General features: G+C 49.7%; 1 protein-coding gene across 4 annotated transcripts in view; it reads left to right on the top strand.

The window, feature by feature from the left end:
• SHISA6 (shisa family member 6) overlaps positions 1–19,945 on the top strand; it is a 279,136-nt gene that overhangs the window by 124,240 nt on the left and 134,951 nt on the right. For 2 of the 4 annotated variants that reach the window (XM_003996297.6, XM_023244668.2), the window contains exon 3: positions 8,151–8,246. The exons of the other annotated variants lie outside the window; for them this stretch is intronic. In XM_003996297.6, coding sequence (XP_003996346.2) covers positions 8,151–8,246 — 96 coding nt within the window. The remainder of the gene's footprint in view (positions 1–8,150; positions 8,247–19,945) is intronic. 4 annotated transcript variants of the gene reach the window in all.

The raw sequence follows: 19,945 nt of genomic DNA on the forward strand, positions 1-19,945 counted from the left end.
GTGTTTATTTATTTTTGAGAGGGAGAGAGACAGAGCAAGAGCAGGGGAGGAACAGACAGAGAGGGAGACACAGAATCCGAAGTAAGCTCCAGGCTCTGAGCTGTCAGCACAGAGCCCGACGTGGGGCTCGAACTCACGAACTGTGAGATCATGACCTGAGCCAAAGTCAGACGCCTAACTGACAGAGCCACCTAGGCGCCCTTAGAAAGATCCTGCATATTTTGATTTGCATTTCCTTAATTATGACTCAGGGTTAATCATATCTTTTACATATCCAGGGGCCTTTTAAAAAAAGACTTCTTTTTTTCCCCAGGGGATGTAATTACCTATTCCTATCCTCTGTGCATTTTTTTCTAGGGTGTTATGATTATTGATACAATTGAGCTGTTTTTTGTAAACAAAGGGAAAAGTCCTGTCTCACATGTATTAAGAATATTTTCCCAGGGTTCGCCGTGTGTTTTGGGTTTTGTCTCTGTCGTATTTTTCCACAGACAAGTTCAGCAGTGGGCCCGGCACCATTTCGGCCTTTCAGAGACCAGCTCCCTGTCCGTGCTTAGAGCGTGCTGAGAGCGTTTCAAGCAGGCTCTAAAGATGGAGAGCTGTTCCTCTGATCACGGATGCTACTTTCGGTTTTGTTGCATCATGATAACGTACTTTTATTGCCCTGTTTGCATGCCAGGTTTTCCAGGGCCAATCCAGCACCGCTTAACTTTGTTTCTGCCAATACAGACAATTTGTGAAATGTTACAAGTGTGTGATCCCATTGACCAGTCTCTTCTTCATGGCTTTTGGGATTTGGGTACTGTTTGAAGATTATAAATAAATACATCCTTGCTTTTAGAAATTCTGTAGTTTTGCGTCTTGCTTGATGGATTTCATCATCACGTATCTTGCCCCTTCCCCCAAGGAGAATTTGTGGGGCTTGTAGTCTCTGAGTTCTCAAAACTGGAGACTCTGTTTCCTTTATTGTTGAAGGATAATTTGGTGGTGAATAAAATACTTGGGTTACAGGTACTTAACCAAAACCTAGCTGTCTATCCATCCAGCCAGCCATCTATCCATCCACTTATTTACCCATACATTCATTCCATTCATTCACTTATTCCTTTTCTCATCCACCCATCCATCCACCCACCAGCCCAACCACCCACCCACCCATCCATCCACATACCCATCCATCCATCCATCCATCCATCCGTCCGTCCGTCCGTCCGTCCATCCATCCATCCATCCACCCATCTGTCCATCCATCCATGCATCCATCCATGCATCCATGCATCCATCCATCTATCCATCCATCTATCCATCCATCCATCCATCCATCCATCCGTCCATCCGTCCATCTGTCCATCCATCCATCCATCCATCCATCCATCCATCCATCCATCCATGCATCCATCCATCCACCCATCCACTTATTCACCTACACATTCATTCCATTCATTCACTTATTCCTTTTCTCATCCACCCACCCACCCACCCACCAGCCCAACCACCCACCCATCCATCCACATACCTGTCTGTCCATCCATCCATCCATCCATCCATCCATCCATCCATCCATCATCTAACAAATAAAATAACAATAATTACTTAACAGTGAATTATGTCCTCAACTACCCAGCATATGAACTAAAACACACAAGCACCTCATATACCCTTCCTTCCTCAATTACATTCCACTCCCTACCTCCAGAAGTATCTGTTTTGAAGTATTTATCATTTCCCTGAATCTCTTTGTACTTGTATTGACACTACATGTGCACATATCCTGAAACAATAGAGTGTTGTACTGCATGTTTTATAACTCTCCCCGTATGATGGCATCCTGGTTTTCCTCAGCTTGCTTAGTGTACTCAACATTAGGAACTGACAATCCCCCCCCCCCCCACCTTTGCTACTTAGAGCTCTGGTTCATTTCGTTTGCCCTGTCGAATAGGGTTACATCGTATGAGTATACCATTATTTATCATTTTTTCTCTTGGTAGGAATAGAGGGCGCCCCCGTTCTGTCTTTATTACAAACAATACCGATATGAACATGGCTCTTGCCTGTCTCCTCATGCACATGTGTGAGGATTTATCTACCAAAAGGGGCCATTGCTGGTTCTACACTATATCCATCTTCAACTTTATTAGCCATTGCTAAAGTTCTTTCCAAAGCATTATGTCCGAGAGTTCGTGTTCCTGCTTATCTGAGTTGGTTGCGTTGGGCATTTTCATTTTTGCCAGTCTGCTGGGTATGAAATGATATCTCATTATGGCTTTAATTTGAATTTCCCTGATTACTTGTGAGATTGAAGGCCACTCTGTGTGTGTATCGTCCCTTCGGGTCTTCTCTGCTGTGACTTGTCTATTCATCTCTTAAGGCTGCGTTTTCTGTTGGGTTCTTTCAGCTTCTTATTAATGTGAAGCTCTCTGGGAGTCTTGGATATTCACGTAAATATATATCTCTAGCCTTTGGCTTACAGTTTTTTGATGTTTCGTGGCTTAAAAACGCTCACTTTGTTTCCTCTTGAGTCTGTGCCTTTTTCTCCTTGTTTCAAGATCCTTCCCTGCTTTGTGATCATTAACGGATTGTCCAGTTTTCTTTTGTAGCAGATTTAAGGTTTGGTTTTTCATGCCTTGGCCTTTAGTACCCTTTGAATTGATTTTCTTTTCTTTTCTTTTCTTTCCTTTCCTTTCCTTTCCTTTCCTTTCCTTTCCTTTCCTTTCCTTTCCTTTCCTTTCCTTTTCTTTTCTTTTCTTTTCTCTTTCCTTTTCTTTCTCTCTTTTTCTTTTAAAGTTTACTTATTTATTTTGAGAGAGAGACAGAGACAGAGAGAGACAGAGAGAACATGAACAGGGGAGGGGCAGAGAGAGAGAGGAAGACAGAGAATCCCAGGCCGGCTCCACGCTGTCAGCACTGAGCCCGATGGGGGGGGCTCCAACTCAGGAACTGTGAGATCGTGACCTGAGCTTAAATCGAGAGTCGGATACTTAACTCTTTTTTTTGTATTTCTGTATGTGGTTGTGGGTGTGTATTTTCCACCTCTAGTAAATGAAAAGTCTGGTATTTTTTTCCCTTGTGGAAATTTTTTTTCTATTCTTTTTTCTTTTAATTATTTTCAATGAGTTTTGGAGGAATGGAGTCCAAACATCTCTACTGAAAAATATTAGCAAACTTAGCCTTGCTCTAAACACCTTATATATGTTACCTCATTTAATCTCCTCCACAACCAATGAAACAAACATTACTGTTTTTCTTTTGCGGTTGAGAAAACAGACAGAGAGGTTTGAACTTGTGAGCCTGGTCCAGAGTATGTGTTCTTCCGTGAACAGTGTCTGTCTCTATGGAAATAAAAGTCTCAAAATTCTTCAAAAGTTTGCCTCACTTCCCCTCCCCCACTTTTTCAAGTGTTTTATAAAGATGATATTTTCCTTTATTTTTTAAAATTTTAATTAACTAATTTATTCATTTTTTTCCTTTATTTTTTTAAGTTTTTTAATGTTTATGCATTTTTGAGAGAGAGAGAGAGAGAGAGACAGAGCGTGAGTGGGGGAGGGGCAGAGAGAGGGAGACACAGAATCCGAAGCAGGCTCCAGGCTCTGAGCTGTCAGCACAGAGCCCAACGTGGGGCTTGAACTCACGAACCGTGAGATCATGACCTGAGCCGAAATCAGATGCTCAACCTACTGGGCCACCCAGGTGCCCCATTTATTTATTTATTTTTAAATTTTAAATGTTTATTTGAGAGAGAGAGAGAGAGAGAGAGAGAGAGAGAGAGAATGAGTGGGGGAGGGGCAGAGAGAGAGGAAGACAAAATCTAAAGCAGGCTCTGTGTCGTCAGCTCAGAGCTTGATGTGGGGCTGGAACCCATGAGCCGTGAGATCATGACCTGAGCCGAAGTCAGACGCTCAGCTGACTGAGCCACCCGGGTGCCCCTCCTTTATTTTTTTGAAAGCCATTTCACTAGAGTATATCTGGACTTTGGTCCCTTCTCATATATAGTGTGATGCTTGATCTTGCCTTTTGTCTTTTGATCTAAAGACTGAAGTCTTGCCATCTGCTCAGGAAAACGAAAATCTATTAACTTTTAATCATTGCTTCTGAATTATCCCTTCTGTGTCTCTTCTGGGAATACTGTCGGGCATCGATGGAAACTCCTGGAGTTGTCCTGTCTGTCTGTCCTCTCCCAGCATTTCTGTCTCTCTGTCCTCCTCCCCACCGAGTGCCCTTGGCTTTACTTGACTGGTCTCCTTCAGGACGCGCTCTGTTGGCTGTATTTACAGCCCAGGCAAACTGTCCTGCTCAGTTTCTTTCCCTCCCTTGGCTGTTGGTCTCATTTCACAGATGCAGACTGCTGTCACATCTTACTGAAATCACCATTCAGATGTTACCTCATTTCCCCCTCCTGTTTCTTGCGGCAAATCTCCTTCACAAAGAAGCTTTCTCTCTAGTTACTCAGAGTCACTTCCTTACCGGAGTCACCACCATTGCACGACTCCAGAACCCTGCCCCAGGTCTCTCTTTAGTTGCCACCTGCCTCCTGCCAGGGGGACAGTTGAACTTGAACCTCAGTGCTGTCCCTGTGACTTTGGACTTCCGGATGTGGTGACGGCGGAGAGAGCAGTGCGTTTACCGATTGTTCTTCCCATCATGCTACCCTTGTTCATGATGTAAGGCATTCTAGACCTTGACCCCCCCCCCCAACATTGGCCCTGTACCCAGCTCAAGCTGGACCCGTCGGTAGTTCTAACACGGTGGTTCATAAAGTGTGGTCCCTGGACCTGCGGCCATCATCAGCATCCCCTGAGAACTTGTCAGGCATGAACTTACCTCTGACCCTAGTAAGTCAGGAATTCTGGGGCTGGGGCCCAGCAATCTGGGTACCGCCCCGTGAGCTTGTTGTGCTCAAGTTTGAAGACCGCAGCTCCAACAAAAGCTGAAGCTCTCACCTTGTCTTCTCCAACTCCGTGTCACTGGCTGCTTTCTTTCCCGACATGCGTCCTGAGAGAGACCTTTGAAAAATGTAAGGGTTCCCTGGAGATGTGGGTGCTCATTGACTGGTCCCTAGCCTTGGTTTCCATGGTTACTTTTCATTTCACATAACTCAATATTTTCCAAACCGATGTGCCCATAGAATTCGTGACTCCTGTCACCGCTCTTGGTCCTGACCCCTCACCATGTCTTTTCTCTACCCAACGCCAAGCCTCCGTACTGAAGCTTGTTGGAACCTGAACTGCAACTTCCGTGAACTTACTCATCACCAGGTAGACTGCTCCTGAGTTAGTGTTTCCATGGGGTTCAAGTCTCAGGGAAGAGTCACAGCTGCACAGTTGTGACCGTTCAGACCACCAGGTGAGGTGGCTCGTGTCAGACTTGTACAAAGGTGGGAGCCTGGGGAGTCAGGATTTACCGCTAACTAGCTCCCTGAACTTGGGAACGTGACTTTTCCACAAGGCTCTTGTGGGGAGTAGATGAAGCCAGGTGCGCATGATGGAGGGAACATGTGGTTTGTGGTGGGAGAAACTGGGTGCCTGCATTGGCCTCATCATCTACCTCTGGTCTGGCTTTCCTTTTTCTATCAGTAGATGGGGGAACAATGATAATCCCAGACAACATACGTATGCGGTAGTGGTTCAAGTTTTCAGAAAACAGAGGGCGCCTGGGTGGCTCAGTCGGTTGAGCCACCGACTTCAGCTCAGGTCATGATCTCACAGTTGGTGAGTTCGAGGCCCGCGTGGGGCTCTGTGCTGACAGCTCGGAGCCTGGATCCTGCTTCGGATTCTGTGTCTCCCTTTCTCTCTGCCCCTCCCCCACTCATGCTCAGTCTCTCTCTGTCTCAGAAAGAAATAAACATTAGAAAAAATTTTTTATATTAAAACAACAGTACATGTGAAAAAGTTCTGTAAGCCGCATTATACTACAAAACATTCGCTGCTATGATGTCAACCCCCGCCCCCTTCCCGAAACCCTGACACCGTGTTTTCAGAGGCTGTGTCTCTGCCTGGTGCATAGTAGGTGATCAGAAAACTTGCTCGTTAAACCAGCAGAGCCCCAAAGTGCTAGGGCACTGCTCAGTCCCAAGGGACCTCGTTCCAGCTGACAGATAAGAAATGATTTGTAAGTAGCACACGCACTGTTTATGTTCTGTCTTCCCCAGTATTGATTTGTTTATCAAAAATTTTATTTATAAAAGAGCACAAAAATATGCCAGCCCAAATTCTGCAGGATGTATCGCAGGTTCTGAATTAATGAGGTCCGAATTTATGACCGTTCTGAATTGTTACTTCCTTTTCCTGCCCTGTCATTGCTTGGGGGTGGGGGTGGGGTTGGGGAGAAAGTGGCCTTGTTACAGGACAGGGTTCCCTCCCTCCCTGCAGCTCACCCTTCCAGACACCCCCTCCCCGCTGATCCCTGATGAGGATGCATTTCTCCAGGTACTAGAGGCTGGTTTCTGGAGCTGTGACATAGCTTGAAGCCTCTTAGCCCAGCTCCCATTCTATCAAATAATCCCATTCTGTCAAATTCTGGGTTGTGACCGCAGTATTTTACAGCGAGAGAGCTCCTTTTGGGAGGCTGTGGACCCTGAGGAATGAGTATCTATTCCAGAGTGGAGGGCATCGCAGAAATGGTGGCAAGATTCTCTTAAGTTCCTGAGGGGCTAAGACAGTGGCTCTCAGAGTTTGTAAGCCCAGACCCTCACCAACGGAATCAGAACCCCTGGAGTTGTGTCTGACATTTGCATTCTTACAAGCTTCCAAATGGTTCCAGCATGCACCTAGGTTTGAGATCTGCTAATTGAGAGGGTGCCCTCTTAAGAAAAAATGTGATTTGGGTTGTCTTTACAATCCCCATGCAGCTTTTTCATTAGAAATTTATTTTACCTAGTTGTATTATAAAACTGACCTACTTACTAAAGGGGGGGAAATCTTGGAAAATAGGGAAACGTTGAAAGGAGAGAAGTACGACTCAAGTTCCAATGATCTGAGGGCCGTTGTGAGCATCGGATGTGTTTTCTTTCAGTTTTTTTTAATGCGCTGGTTTGAATTGTTTACAGCACTGTGGTCATATTTAATATAGCATTTTCTGTCCACTTTTGAACTTACCATTACGTCTTAGGTACTTCTGCACGTTGTGTTAATTCCAGGTACAGTTTTTCATGCACTCTTGTACAAATACGACAAAAATGTGGCTCTTCTCCATTTTCCTGTGTATATACCTCAGGATGGCATTTACGGAGTCCTTTCTTTCTTTACAACACCTGCGTTTCAAGAACACTTGTGAAACCGTGTTTTGAATGTCAGAAGAGGAATGTATCTCTCTTTCTCTGTGGATTTCTTCGCCCAGGGTCTGAGCCCGCCCCGACCTTTCCTCCGTCCGGCCCCGCAGGTAGATGGGCACGTGGGGCTGGCACAGAATAAGATCTTATTGCAGAAAAGTCAAGAGGGGAAAGCAGTAAATATTTTCCCAGTGTTTTACAACCACCATTCTGGATCTCTCCTAAGCCGTGAGACTGTAGTTCCTTAGGATGTGATGGGACTTATAAGCAGAGGCACATACAGAGAGCTGTCCCCACCAGACAGACCCATGCCTCCGTGCTTCGGAAAGAGAGGAAACCAATGACTAAGGCGAGATGGAGAAAGAGGGAAGCTGGGACAGAGGTGACGATGGTCGGGCAAATAGACTGATGTTCTGGTGCGCTCGGTCAGAAATGCCAAAATCTAGCCACCTGTTCCTTCCCCCCCCCCACTCTGTTTTCCATGTAACCTTCCCAGAATTGTTGTCTTTGTTGTGCAGTTGCGTATATATATATATATATATATATATATATATATATATGTATACACACACACTTTTATGTGTATATACACATATAATATACATATATATGTGTATATACACAATTGTATGTATATATGTACACGCGTGTGTATATATATACACACCTACGTGTATATATACTTGATCTATATACTTTTTATATACACTGTATATATATGACATGATATACGTGTTTATAAAATGATGTACGTATTTCTCCTTGACGGCTGCTACCTTCTGACTCAGCTGCTGGCTCGGAAATGAACTTCCTCACTGCCTCTGGGGGAGCTGCAGCGACGGGTGCCCATGGGTGCACCAGGTAACTGTGCCCCGTCTTCTTGCAGGACATTATGGGAAGGATACCCACCGAAGTGGAGGACCCGATCTCCATAACTTCATCTCATCTGGATTTGTCACGTTAGGAAGAGGACACACGAAGGGTACAGTGGAAACCATTTTTTACTAAAATACAGAGGTTGCCTAGGGGAGCCCCGAGCTGAAATGGGAAGGTGACGTTGGAGGAGGCTAACGTTCCGGGACAGGAATAAGTTGAGGGGGGTTCCCCTTGCAGCGTGGCCTGCCTGGTGACATATGTGGCTTCTGACGGGAAGGCAGGTCCCAGGTGTGACTTTTAGAGGGCCCATAGACTTGCAAGAGACGACACCCCCCCCCCAGCCCACCCCTGCGCCGTCCCCCCGGCAGGAGGGACCGCAGGCAGAGTGGCGAGAAACCTTGCCGGCAGATGCGAAGCGTGTTCTCCTCTTGGTTCTTCCTCCTTTTCCTTTGTAAAGCCACATTTTATAAACCGATGTATGTCAACGGTCCGCACCGTGGGTTTCTAAGCCAGCGTGCATGGCGAGAGTTGCTGTGTCCTACATGTGTGTCTGTACACAATCTCTCTGTGGTGTGGACACAAAGGTAGAGGTCACGCAGCCCTTCCGACCTCCAGAGGAACGCTAACGTGGCATTTCTGCTGAGCTGCTTTATGACCTAGCCGACAGCTTGCAGAGCATCTGTCCGGGGGTGGGGGGGGGGTGTATGGAGTCCTCGATTCTGTCTTTTGTTTAAACAGAGCCCTCCTAGTGTTGTGAGCATTCTGTCCTATGAAATAACTGAATCCCTGACTCCTCCGATTACCTTCCTGACACCTGTGTACTGTTATAGACCAACTGTGAATTCTGTTGTAGGGATGGAACGATCCCTGTCTTCCTCCGCAATATGTGTCTCTTTTAAGTGTGAGCGAACAAGGAACTTCGCGAGTTTTTCGTACATTCCATGCAACGACTTTTTAAATTCCCTGTGTGATGTTTGTTCACCCTGTAGAGAAAAAAAAAAAAAAAAACAACCAAACAAATCTGTATCTGTGTATGTATTTTCTGTTGTGTCTCTTTGTGTCTAAATAAAGTTTATTGAGGATACAGGTGGCATTTGTGGCTACTCAGAGTCGCAGAATCAAACTGGGACCAGAAGGGCGGTGGGGCTGCACGGTTAACGGATGAAAGACATCATCCTAGTCCTACCCATATCGGCTCAAACCTAGGACGGCCAGCCCCCACGTCATCTGCTTGGCGATAATTACCTATCGCTGCGAAATGAACACATCTGAAATGTCGCGTTTTAAGACAATAGCAAACACGTATCATGTCCCGTAGCTTCAGCGGGTCCCGAATTCGGGGGCAGCTGAACTGAATGCTTCTGGGGTGGGCGTCTCTCACGAGGTTCCTGGCGACATTGCAGCAAGGGGCTACCTCATCCGAAAGCTTGACCGGGGTGGAAGGACCTGCTTCCAGAATCGTGCATGCACATCGCACTGGCTGTTGGCAGGAGGCCTCAGTTCCTCCCCGTGACGTTCTCTCCATGGGCTACCTTGTGTGTCCTGACAACATGGTGGCCGGGCTTCCCCAGAGTGGGCGATCCAAGAAAAAGAAAGAAAGAAGTCCGCGTGTCTATTATGACACCAAGCCTGTGGGTTACATTCTGTCATCTTCTCAATATCTTCTTGCTTACACAAGTCAGCTTTATTACAGATGGCGGGATGGAGGGGGGAGCCACACAGGGATCCCTGGGGGCCATTTTGGGGGTTGACTACTGCACTCCTACCTCAAAGCTACAAATATGAATTTTTCTTTCTTTCTTTCTTTTTCTTAATGTTTATTTATATTAGAGAGAGAGAGAGAGACAGGGTGTGAGCAGGGGAGGGGCAGAGAGACACAGAGACAGAATCCGAAACAGGCTCCAGGCTCTGAGCTGTCAGCACAGAGCCCAACGCGGGGCTCGAACCCACGAGCTGTGAGAGATCACGACCTGAGCCGAAGTCGGACGCTTAACCGACCGAGCCACCCAGGTGCCCCCAAATCTGAGTTTTTCCAACAGAACACGGCAACTCTTACCAAGGCTTTTCAGCTGCAGTGGTTTGCCACCCTTACCCCTATCCCTTGTAGGTGGTCTAACCTGAAATGTCAGCTCATCAAAAGAACTATTTATGTATATATAAGTGTTTAATATATTTATATATAAATATAAATATTATATAAAAACTATATATAAACTATATATAAATGTTATAAATGTTACTTATATATTATAAATATAAATACTGATAAACTATATATATATAAATGTTATATATATATATTATATGTATATAATGTTATGGCTTGGGGCTCATACATTCATTCAACAAATAAATATTTCATGAGGCTCGCCATGTGCTAAGCAATATTCAGAAGTCGATGAAACGGAATCTGCTTTTGTGAAAACTCCTATTCCGTTGGGCGAAGCAGACAAAATAAATTCTCGATGATTAAGAGCAGGGGGAAAACCGAAGGCCGCGGCAGGAAGCAGCTTGGATAAGGGGGTAATTGGGCAGAGACCCGCATCCCAGGCAGAGGCAGCAGGAAGGCTCTGAGGTAGAAGCTTTGTTGGGGTGTCAAGAAAAGGGGGCCGCAGCCAGACCATGCGTTTATCAGGCAGTGGACACAAAGCTGCAGCGTAAAGGGGATTCTCTACCCCTGTCTGTCCTTTGGGTCTCAGTCACCGGGGAGACTGTACCCTGTCATGGGTGTGGGGCTGTGCTGATGCTGGTTGCTCGCCCTGATCTTAGCTTGCCTGCGTCTCTCCCTCTGCGTACGTGGCGGGTCCCCCAGCCACACCCTTACCAGATCCTCTCTTCCGTTCCCTTCCATCAAGGCCTCTGAAACCTCCTCTCTCCAGGAATGTACCCTGCGTGTATTTTCCAGTTGAGAAAACAACTAGAGTTTCATGAGCAAAGAGACTGGGGCTGGGGGAGGAGCTGAGGAAACGGAGTCCCCCCTTCTGATATCGGGACTCTTTCTTTGCACACAGCCTGGGTCTCTGGAAAAGGGCCAAGCTCCATCCTCCCTTCCAGCAGAGCAACCCAAAGCTCGGCTCTGAGTGGTGCCCATAAGGCAAGTGGTGCCATATTAATGCCCCATGGGAAGGTAGCCACTCCAAGTTGTATATCATGTATGTTTCATTCCTTTCTTTTTCTTTTTCTCTTTATTTCTTTTTGCTTCACCCCTACGGCCTGCTGGGGACCTTTTCCTTAATTCCCACTTTCCCTTCTTCCTACTACATTGGCATTAGGCCTTCTAATGGCACCCGGCTGCCGTGTGGCCCCACTGTGACGCTCAGAACTAATGGGGTAGCTAACTCCTGCTTTAGAAGGTAATACCATCGCACTACCAACCTGCATCACTGAACTGCACAGGTATTTCTATCAGATTCTGATTATCTGAGAATCATACATTGACCGTCCCTCTTCCAAACGGTGTCTGGAACCTTCTTTGGAAGCTCGGATGCCTCCAGTCCTGTCTGCCATGTCAAAGGCCCCAGAGGCATCGTGGAGAGAGAAGTGCACTCTAGCTTCAGTGGCCGCTCCTCCAAATTCAGAGAGTTGGGGGTTGGGGATGCTATTGTAGAATGCGATCCGTAGGCGCACAGGGAATGAAACCCTCTGAGACAAAGCCTAAACAAGGGGATGTTTTTTGGCTAATGGGCTTGCAAAGGTGAGACATCAGAAGAAATGGAAATCTGGCCTTGGGGGCTTCATAACCGCCAAAATCCCCTGTTCCATCTCTGTCCTGTTAGGAGACCCCTAGGAGACCACGCAGTCATTGGTCAACCTCCTAGGGGGCATAGCACCGCCTTGGGCTCACAGGTACCACACTCTACTGATGCCCCTTTTCAGGACTTTCTAACTGCCTGGCTGTGCTCTGCCTTTTATAATTCTCACTCTTCCCTTTCTTCTTCTTCTCCCTCTTTTCTTTGAAGTTTATTTATTTTGAGAGGGGGAGGGCAGAGAGAGAGAGAGAGAGAGGGAGAGAGAGAATCTCAGGCAGGCTCCGTGCCGTTAGCGCAGAGCCCGATGCGGGGCTCGATGCCACAAACCATGAGCTCATGGCCCGAGCTGAAGTTGGACGCTCAACTGACTGAGCCCCCCAGGCGCCCCTGTTTTGTCCTTCTTCTAAGGAGCTACTTCTCCATGTGCCCGCTGCTCTGATTTCTTCCTTTGACCTCCTCCCTGCTGATCCCTTAGGAGAAATGGAAGTCAAGGCCAAGGAAAATGCGGATCAGAGTGACCATGAGTTTAGACCAAGTTCCCCCTAAAACCTTTCCTCTGTTCATTAGATAGGATCACGCCGACCCCCACGCAGGACCCCAGAGCTGTCTTTAGGGAAACAGAACATCTCCGAGGCTGCCACAGTGAAATCCCAATGATAAAGGCTATTTGCCGAGCACTTAACAATGTTCCGGCACTCTGACATGTGCCGTCTCATTTTCACCTTCATGACGACCCCGTGGGTGAACTCTTGTTACCCCCTTTTGCTGGGGAAAGAGAAGTCAAAGTAGAGCAGTTGAGTAATTTGCATGAGTGAACGTCACATGGTCAGTACTGGCTCATCCCAAATCCAGTCCTGTTTCCAAAGATCATGCCCCCAGCCACCACACATCCTACCTGTTGGAGAAGAGGGCGGGTGGCGAGGCAGCGTGTGGGCAGTGGCTCCACAGGACGCACACGCGTGGTAAACACTCCATAGCCAATGGTTGTTCTTTTTAGAGGCGCACATCTTGCAAGGTAGGAAGTCACGCCAAAAAAAGACGGGCCTGGAGTGGGCCACCGCCACCGGATTAGCCGGGGCTGTCCTTCCAGAAAGGAAGCTCAGTCTGCTCAGATACGTTTTCAGGGTCTGGCTAAATGAACACACTTTACGGGGACCCTGTTCCACGTCGGCATTTTGGTGAACAGCTCAGTCGGGCTGGTTGTTTTTTGAGTCTGATCAAAAGAGCTAGAAAGATTCTTTTCCAGGATCCCCTGTGTGTCAGTATCGTTAATTCCAGGGATCTCCGCCTGTGTGTCCCAGGCCATGCCAGGCCGAGTCCTTATGGGCCGCGGTGGTAGCAATGCCCGCATACGCATGGCGGCTGTCTTCTGCACTTGGGCGTTCTCTCCTCTGCTCTTTCTCCGTATTCGCCGGGCCTTTCCACCGTGCCAGGAGCCACATGGGCACACGCATGCGTGTGGGTGTGCATGAGAGAGAGAGAAAGAGAGGGAGAGTGTATGTGTGTTTGGGACAGAGAGAGAGAGAGCCCTGCAGCCTTCACTAAAAGGTAGGCACTCCAAAGTCACTGCCCCTTTGTAGGAGGCAGACACTGTCACTCCTGGTCATTCGTTCCTTCAGGTGAGCACGTACGTTGAGCACCTGCTCCGTGCCAGACATCATCGTAGCCACGGAGGATGCAGCAGACAATCTTACATGCCAGTGTGAGGTGTTAGAAAGAAGTAAACGTATGAAGCATGCCGGATAGAGTTAAGAGCTATGGAACAAGACAAGGCAGGGAAAGGGAGGGAGTTGTAGTTCATACAAGAGCATCCACAAGGCTTCAGAGAAAAATGACATCTGGGCACAGACTGAGGGAGGCAGAGGATCAAAGCCGTCTGGATTTGGGGGAAGGGGCTCCTAGGACAAGGGAACAGCCATGTGTCCCCCGCCAGGCTGTGGGGAACAGCTGGGAGGATTGACCAGAAGGAGCTGGAGTGTGGGGTCAGCCAGGGGCGGGGGGCCTGAGCACATGGGGCCCGTGGGCCATTTAAGGATCTGGATACCATTCTAGGCAAGATGAGAAACAAAACGTTTTTGGCTTGAAGCACTAGGAAGCTGGAAGTCTCCGGGAGGGACAGGGTTTAGGCCGAGGTTCGGGGTGAGGTGAACTCAGTCTGGCTCCCTATTAAGTTTTAGATGCTTATTAATCAGATCATCCATGCGGAAACGTTAAGTTCAGGAGAGACATCCAGGTTGGGGATGTGAATGTGGGAGTTTCCGGGGCGTGAATCTGGGAGACCACATGACATCAGCTGGGGAGAGTGTCGCCTCCAGGCGAGCAAGGCTCCCGGAGGAAGCCGCTGGGCACCCAATATGGAGAGGCTGGGGAGATGGGGAGGGTGCCTAGGGAGGAGACTAGTCTGGACGCAAGAAAACCAGGGCAGTGTGTGTGGCCTTGGAAATTGAGGGGGAAGCAAAGCAGGTGTTCCCAAGGGGGACAGTGATCAGGTGTTTAAGACACAGAGAGGTCCAATGGGCCGAGGCCCGAGCAGTGACTCCTAGACGCGACCTGGTAACACGGAGGTCGTTGGTGAGCTTGGCAAAGCAGCCATGGGGAAGGCACATGTGTATCTGATGGAGGAGACACACGTATGTCAGATGGAGGCAAGAGAGGATGGATGAGGTCTGGGTTGTGCTTCTACGAAATCGAGGCAGACCGGGTGATGAGAAGACCCGGGTTTGTTACACCAGCCTCTTCACTCGGGGATGCGTCTGAAATGCCCCGTGACAGAACGCTGTAAAAGGTTTTTAAAGTAAGAAAAACAGGAGAAGAGGAATAAGAAACCGCAGGTGCGGACGGCCCTGTAGAGTTTTGTTGTGAAACGGGATAGGAAGGAGGGCGGTGGCTGGAAGGGAGCGTGATGTAAAGACAGTTGTGTTTTGTTTTAAGACGGGGGAAGTCACAGTGTATCCACATGCTGATAGGAATGGTCCAGCGGAGACGGGAAAATCGATGACGTGGGGCGGGGGAGGGTGTTTCAGAAGTGGCGTCCTTGGTAGTGGGATCTACCGTGTAGGCGGAGGGGCTGGTCTCAACCAGGAGCAAAGTCCACCGGAGAAATCCACCGCAGGTGAGAGGCAGAGAGTATACGGCCCCGGGGTCATGCAGGTGGACATATGCCATTGGTGCTCGGTGACTTGGAGAGGCAAGGTCATCAGCTGCGAGTGAGGGTGAAGTTGGTCAACCAACTCAGTTTGCCCCAACTGGTGCCATCTTAGTTCAGTCCCAGGGGAACGAGACACTTGGTCGCCCTGATGAGGACACGCGAGCAGGCCCAGCCAGCGTGGCTTCAGAGCACCTTTGACACCCACCTCTAGAGCCCAGAGACTCAGACTGAGCTGGCTGCTGTCTGAAGCTGGCCATGCCCAGCCTCCAGGTGCTCAGAGGCCGTGGGGCTTCCTGGAGATCAGTTGCAAGAAGCTGATCATTCCAGAGCCTGCGGAAAGACCCTTAGTGGGTCTCCTCATTCTGTCTAAACCATGCTCCCTGTGGACCAGGCTGGAAACGGCCCACCCCACCGCCCAGCCAGCCCGGGCGTGGGGTCTGAGGCAGAGGATACGGCAGGAGAGTACCCGCTACATCCAAAAGAGCTGGGGGCGTCTGAGCAGGTGCTGAGATCAGAGCTGGAAGTGACCAGTTCAGGAGTCTCAGCAGGGAGGGCAGTGGCGTGGGTAGCCTTGGCCAAGTCCCACAGAGGCTCAGGTCCCCAGATCTAAGGACGAGGAGCAGCGATCCAGAGGGAGGGTGCCGGACTGGTGGCATGTGCCCCCTGAGCAGGGGATGAGGCGGGAGGTGGGTCCTCACAGGGACCCGTGTGGACAGGTGTTAGCCAGTGAGGAGTCTGGGTCAACATTCTACCAGGAATAGGAAGCCAGGGCAGGGGAAAGCGAGGACCAGTCAGCGTGGTGGCTGGGAGGTGAAGTGTGAGAGGGGGCAGAGCTTTTGGTAATGACAAGGTCCAAGGGGTAACGTGGGAGTGGGTCCTGAATATAGCGGAGAAGCCAATCAACACTGAGGTCAGGGAACTACTTCTTCAGGCCCATCCAGAACTGTCCTTCTCGGCTGCCTTCCGTCCGTCCTGGCCCGAGCCCCATGGCAGGGCTGAGCCTCACTCGGCCCTGACCCTGTGCTCACTTCTGCCACCAGCCCGTTTGTCAGGTGCCACCACGGCTGGCATACAGGGTTCGAAATGTGGTCTCCTCTTCTAGAAAAGAAAGAATGGGTGGGCAGGCCACGCCCCCCCACCCCCACGGTTTGAGCAAGAGGCTGCAGACCATCCTGTGGATTGTGGCCAGGGGACCCCCGAACCATTTGGCTAAAGAAATCCAGCGTAGTCATTTTCACACTCTGGGAGCCAGGGGAGTGAGTGGGCTTCGCTAAACCCAAGGTGTTCGAAGGCTGGGCTCCAGATAAAGCACAGAGCTCAGAAGGCATCTGGTCTCCATGGCAACAGAGAGCCGGGGAAAGTGCAGTAGCAGGGGAGAGGGAAGGCTGGGTCTGGCCGGCCTGAGATTGGCCTCTGAGAAGCCTGTGCCACCTGGGAACATCCTTGCCTGGACTTCTCCATAGGTCAGGGTGGGCGGGAAGAACAGGGAGGAACTCTTGGGTTCTGGGCTGGGGGCACCACAGATCCCAGCTGTCTCCGGATCGCTCTCATCTGCGCCATGGGACAGCTCCCTTGGTATGCTCTCGCTCCTGATTAATGGCTGAATCCCAGGAACCAGGCTTTGACTCTGTGTGCTCAGCCTTAGTCAGTGGTCTTTCCCATGATTCAGGCCAGCACGCATAGGCTGTCCCTGAGCCTCCCACTCAGGAGAATATGGGGTATCAGTGTGATTCCCTGTTTTCTTAGAATTGAGTCAACCTCACATGGTGGTTAATTGGTTAAAATGGACTGCGTCAGAAGCAAAGACAGATGTGCGTGAACGGTGAATCCATTTCTCAACATCACTGCTGTTCAAACAGGAAGAAATAAGGCGGAACAAAACCCAGGGCAGGACCTTTGAAAGCTCTCAGTTGGATACTTCCATTTGTGAGTTCAGCCATTTTGGTTAAAGGCAGCTTTTCCACAATTTGCTCTTTCCTAAGTTGGTCCTGCAAACAAGAACACCCATGACTGCCCCCCCCCCACCTCCAAGAAGCAGAAAGGGTGCTATGTCCTTCCTCAGTCTTACTGAGGACTCTGTCGTCACCTAGGTTAGTTTTGGTAGCAGTTAAACCTTGCAGAGGATGCTGAGGAACACGATACCCATCAGAGCCAACTTTCTGAGCCATCCAAGGGTCCACTTCTAAGGTAGGCCCACCCTACTCTCCATGAGAGACCCACTTTGAGGCCCTGAGGAAGCCGATTCATAACTTGGCCATCCTCTCAGGTTCACCGTGTTCTAAGGGCAGTGCTTGGGTCAAAATGGCACACACGGGCAGGCGATGTGGCATCTAAGTCGTCACCCAACCCACACTGCCTCAGCAAATCATGGTGTTGAGAAAAATCCCCATTCATCAGATCTTTGCTGAGTCCTGGACCATACATGTCCCTATTTAAGGCTTGTCTGTGGGCCCGCTGCCACGGGCCCACAGAGGCTACTGGGCCATGCTGGAACAATCCTCTGGGCTGATGTGAGGAGAGGAGAGATAGTACAGGGCAAAGGAGGGGGTCAGGATGCACTGGGAAGTTGCCTTGGGAAATTTCAGAGTCCAGAGTGCTAACCATTACACTATGGTGCCTTGGGAAATTTCAACTCGCCTGCAGGGTACATGTATGTTCTACTCAAAAGAGGAATAACCCAGATGGATGTCTCCGGCAGGGAGGCAAAAGGGATGTCTTGTTGGCACATTGAAATCAGTGAAGCATCGCTCCTTAGCTTCTGCCAGCCTGACTCCTTTTCTGCTCAGGCGGGAGGGGAGGCCCAAAGAAAGCCTTCAGCACCCTGAATCTTGGTGTGTCTTTAAGTCCCCATTGGGAGAGGAGAAACGATCAAGCTCTTTGGTTTTCCCAGAGGCTGGTGTGCTCAGAGTTCTACTAGCTCTGGGCTACATACTTCTTATTTTCTAATCTCTTGCTAGTGCCAAATCTGAGTTTCCTCTTGCCACGACCCATGGCTCAAGTTGGCCCCAGGGGCAGGTTTGTGGCCAGCGCAGCCTCTTCCTGGCATTGGGCTTGGCACTGACTGGTCATCCACCTTGGGAATCTTCCCTTCTCAGGAGCCAGCCGTTGGCAGTTGGCGTCCTCTCATTCTCTGCTGCTCACTGCCAAGAGTCTCCTGAACCCTGACAGCTTAGCTGATGGGGCTCTCAAGTCCGGGAAAGTGCTGGGTCACCCCTACGCCAGCAGGAGTCTGTGGCCAGGAGGTGGCCTCTCAAAGAACGGTTGCCAGGATTTCATGGCGGCCCCGAAGTGGGACGGAATCCTGATGATCTCAGTTCTCAGGACACCACTCTCTGGAACATAACCATATAACTCTGGGACTCCACTTCTGTGCAGATCATGGATGAGGCAGGATAAGGGTATCCCAGCCCTTCCTGCCTGGAGTCATGGCCTCAGCCTCGGTCTTCCTGCCCTCCAGACAGTGATGTAAACTTCCCTCATTAGATAATTATGGACGAAGGAACGTGCCGAGAAGGAGAGAGTCGCTGGAGTCAGACGGGTTCCTTTACTCCTGGTTCTGTCCCATGCTAGCCATGTGACCTTGACTTTTGTGACATCCATCTTATTATCCATAAGATATTAGTACCTCCTACCATGCAGGGCTGCTGTGCAGGTGGCACGAGATAACATGTGCCAGAGTGCAAAGCACCAAGCAGTGGTAGCTTTTCATAGCGTCGTAGCTTAAGATGCTGGAGAACTTACTGTTCAAGGGGTGATCCTGGCATCAGCATGTGGGCATCCCCTGGGAGCTGGTTTGAAATGCAGACTCTTGGGCTGCAGCCCGAACCTACTGATTCTAGAATCTGCATGTTAGCAAGATCTCCGGGCGATTCACACGCACCCGAAGGTTTGAGCAGCACTACCCTGGAAGGCTTTAAGTGCATGGTCTTCAAAGTCACCTCCATTTCTGAGATTCGTTAGCCGTGAAGCCGCCGCATACCGAAAGCCTCGGTGTCTTGCATCTGGGGAGGGAAAGAGTTCCTCCCTAAGAGGAGTACCTGAGCTCTGATCAGGGATGCAGAGAGACCTCCTAAGACCTGAGCGACCTGTCCCAGATGTCGGAATCACAGGGATCTGTCCAATTCAGGGGAACTTAACTATGGGTTGAGCGAGGATGAGAAAAACAATGCCAGGCTTCCTGAGGTATCTTCCCGGCCAGACAAGAGGGAAGTGCCATAAAATCGATCCCGAGGAGCGTGGGGGAGGATTTAAAGAAGGAAAGCCTTTTCTCCGAGTGGAGGAGACCTAAAATGGCCCTCGTGGAGCACTCGAGGTAGCCCTTGGAGGGCAGGAAGAATGTGACAAGAGTGGGGCAGGGTGGGCATTGTGGGTGGGGATGCCTCGGGAACAAAGACACGGAGAAGGGAAAGGCCAAAGGGATGGGACATAGGACCCCCTTTACTGGGGTACAGGGAAGTGATGGGGCCACGGGACGCCTGTAGGAGGCAGCTGGAAATGACCCTGGAAAGGTGGGTTGGAGGCAGGGTCCTAAATCCTCCCAGGGCAGAGGAGGACAAAATAGAGGCTGAGGTCAGAATTCTAGCTGGTTACCACTCTCCACCTTCTCCTGTGCTTTTCGACTCCCCTCCTGCCTTTGAGAGCAAACCTAAACCAGGCACACACCAGGCAGGTCCCCGCGCGAGGTAGACTCCTTCTCCCTGGGCAGAGGTGGACACGGCCAACTTAGGGGCAACTCCCTGCCTCTATGTCCCCCACCAAGCGTGTCCTCCGGGCGTCGATCCTGGCGCAGCTGACCGCAAGGCTGAAAAGGCGTCGGGTGGGCTCATGGAGCCGGTGTTCTGTGGAGACTCAGTTACGCCCTTACCTGTGGTTTTTCTGACTTAGTTTTTTCTGTGTCAGGCCTCAGTT

The sequence above is a fragment of the Felis catus genome, chromosome E1 (genome assembly GCF_018350175.1).
Source record: "Felis catus isolate Fca126 chromosome E1, F.catus_Fca126_mat1.0, whole genome shotgun sequence".
Classification (NCBI taxonomy): Eukaryota; Metazoa; Chordata; class Mammalia; order Carnivora; family Felidae; genus Felis; species Felis catus.